Genomic DNA, 2,512 nt, shown 5'->3' on the forward strand with positions numbered 1-2,512 from the left:
TACATAACCAAAAAAAGTCAATTTATAATCTTTGAAGAACTATCAAGATATAAAGAATATTTAAAGGTATTTGAAAGGTTGGAAAATAAAGATATAGGTCCTGATTGATAAATCCTTAAAAATATAAGATACATCTTGTAAATAACTATAGTAAGGGCAAAATAGTATTTTTAATAAAAGAGGCCATTGTGAAAAAAAAAAAAGAACAATTTTCCAGCCATTTCAAAGACTACCCCTTCTATCTCGCTTATACCCTAAGTGTTCCTTTCTATAAGAAGATCTTCTCCATAAACATGGCTGATCAAGAAAGCCATCTAAATCCATTAGAAAAAGGCAAATCCCATAATCTACCGAAAAACCTGCAAAAAAGTAGCAAATGTTTGGTTTACATCTTAATCATAGTCTTGTTTCATAGCATAATCCTCTTCGTTTTCAGATTAATCGTGTTACCCTTCAAGTCCCCTAAAGTTCACATATCTCATATCACCATCCAAAATCTAATCGCCCCTCTGGCTTCATTAAACACGACTATGGTTGCTGAAATTCAAGTATACAACAAAAATTTCGGGCCCTTTAAATTTCAGAACAGCAGTACAACGTTGTTATATCGAAATATAACGATTGGGGTGGCAAATATTTATGAAGGGCGAGTTGAGGGTCGAGAGAGGAAGAGAATGAATATGAGTTTGCAAGTAAGGGCTAATAAGTTATTATCAGATTATAATTTGAATTTGAGCAGTGATATTGATTCTGGTTTGGTGAAGTACTTGAGCGGTCATGCAAAGTTGAAAGGTGAAGTGCGACTTTTGAAGATCATCAAACGGCGTAGAACTGCAGAGATGAACTGTACCATGAGTCTTAATTTGACAAGCCAAGAAGTTCAGGATTTGCTATGCCAACGATAATACCATCTCTCTCCCTCTCTCTCTCACACACATACATGTACAACACACGCGTACACACTCTAAATTGTTGTTTAATGTTAATTAGTTTTTTGTGTTGTATTATAATGTGAGATTTTTTGAATTCTCCTAGTGTCTTTGATGGTAAAGAGTACGTCGTCATCGTTTGTTAGAAAAGGTTAAAATTATAATCAGAATATTTTAGAATCAAGAAAGTTAGTTGTATAATGTGACATAAATAGATGAACATCTAGTCCTCAATCTTGAGTGCCTCGGGCATCTGCCAAGACAAACTCGACCCTTGACAATTATCTAAAAAAATGATTACCCTTGTCCAGTTATCAATAACGACAATTACCGTGTGATTTTGCTCGGATAATATTACGTAGCGTGTCCAACTCTCACAACAAAATTTGTCATCCAGTAGAGTTGTGTATTGATACAAGTGAATATAGGTATTGTGTCATTAATTTTCCTACTTTTTTCATACATATAGCTATATAGTTTTAACTTAATCTTATCCATGAACTGATTACAACGCTCGAGCAGGAACACGAGAGAGTTCTCGAACCCTTCTGTAGGTTATTGAGCTTTCTCGGAGCACATTAGAGAAATCTTTTCTTTGGTCGGACGGATGGTTTTTGTAAAAATTTTATCTCTAATTTTATTATTATTATTATTATTATTATTATTATTATTATTATTATACAAAGATGAGTTGAGCTAGTCCAAGCAGGAGTCAATGCCTGCTGTCGATTACTTGGTTTAAAATTTGCGCTTTGTTATTATCAAACTATTTAATAAAATGGCCCATGACTGAATGTAGCAGCTCCACCCTAGAGTTTACAAATTTGTTTAATGAGAGAAAAAATAAAAAATAAAAAGGACTGGAAAGAAACGAAAATAAAAATAAGGAAAAAATAAAAGTTCAAGCGGATGCAAGTTACAGGTTGAGTCAATGCTCTTATTGAAGATTTTCGAAGAAAAATTACGGTGATGTTTGTGTTTGTGCTCATTAATTTTTTGACTAAAATCATTCAAAGGCTCTACCACGTAATGCTGAAAGGTTTGAGACATATTTAGTAAGAAAAATTGAAGTCGAGGTACCAAACATTTTGTTTATTAGTAGACTTGACCCAAACCTTTCATTTGTGCCAACGACAATACCAAACCTTTCAAAAAACTAGCAATTGAAGTCTAAATGGATGGAAACTGTTAATTTGACTGTTAGTTGATCAAAGATTTAGCATTGAATATTATTTTAACTAATTTTAAAAGGATAAATGATAACTTTATATTTTTCAACAAAAAAAATTATTACAATATATTAATAATTAAATCAAAACACAAAAATACTATTCTCCAACACCCCCCACCCACTTCCCAAAACCAACACCCTCCAAAACCCATTTTCTTATCAAAATTCCCTTGACTCATATCACGTTCCTCTTCTTTCATTCTTAGGGCATCTCCAACCATTGCATCATTTTGCACTATTTTTTGCTGCAAAATTGCTTCAATGCAACACCAAACTTTACTCCATTTTTCACCAAAATGGTGCAAAGTGTAAAATATCTCTTTTACCCTTATTTAACATTTTTCAAATAAAA

The 2,512-nt window shown here is 32.6% G+C and overlaps 1 protein-coding gene across 1 annotated transcript; it reads left to right on the plus strand.

Moving 5' to 3' along the window:
* The first annotated feature begins 293 nt into the window (after positions 1–293).
* On the plus strand, positions 294–905 carry LOC111383094 (late embryogenesis abundant protein At1g64065-like). The gene has a single exon (XM_023007162.1). It carries the CDS (start codon positions 294–296, stop codon positions 903–905), a length of 612 nt encoding a protein of 203 aa, XP_022862930.1.
* Positions 906–2,512: the final 1,607 nt, after the last annotated feature.

This window comes from Olea europaea, unplaced genomic scaffold, assembly GCF_002742605.1.
Source record: "Olea europaea var. sylvestris unplaced genomic scaffold, O_europaea_v1 scaffold2612, whole genome shotgun sequence".
In the NCBI taxonomy this organism is placed as follows: Eukaryota; Viridiplantae; Streptophyta; class Magnoliopsida; order Lamiales; family Oleaceae; genus Olea; species Olea europaea.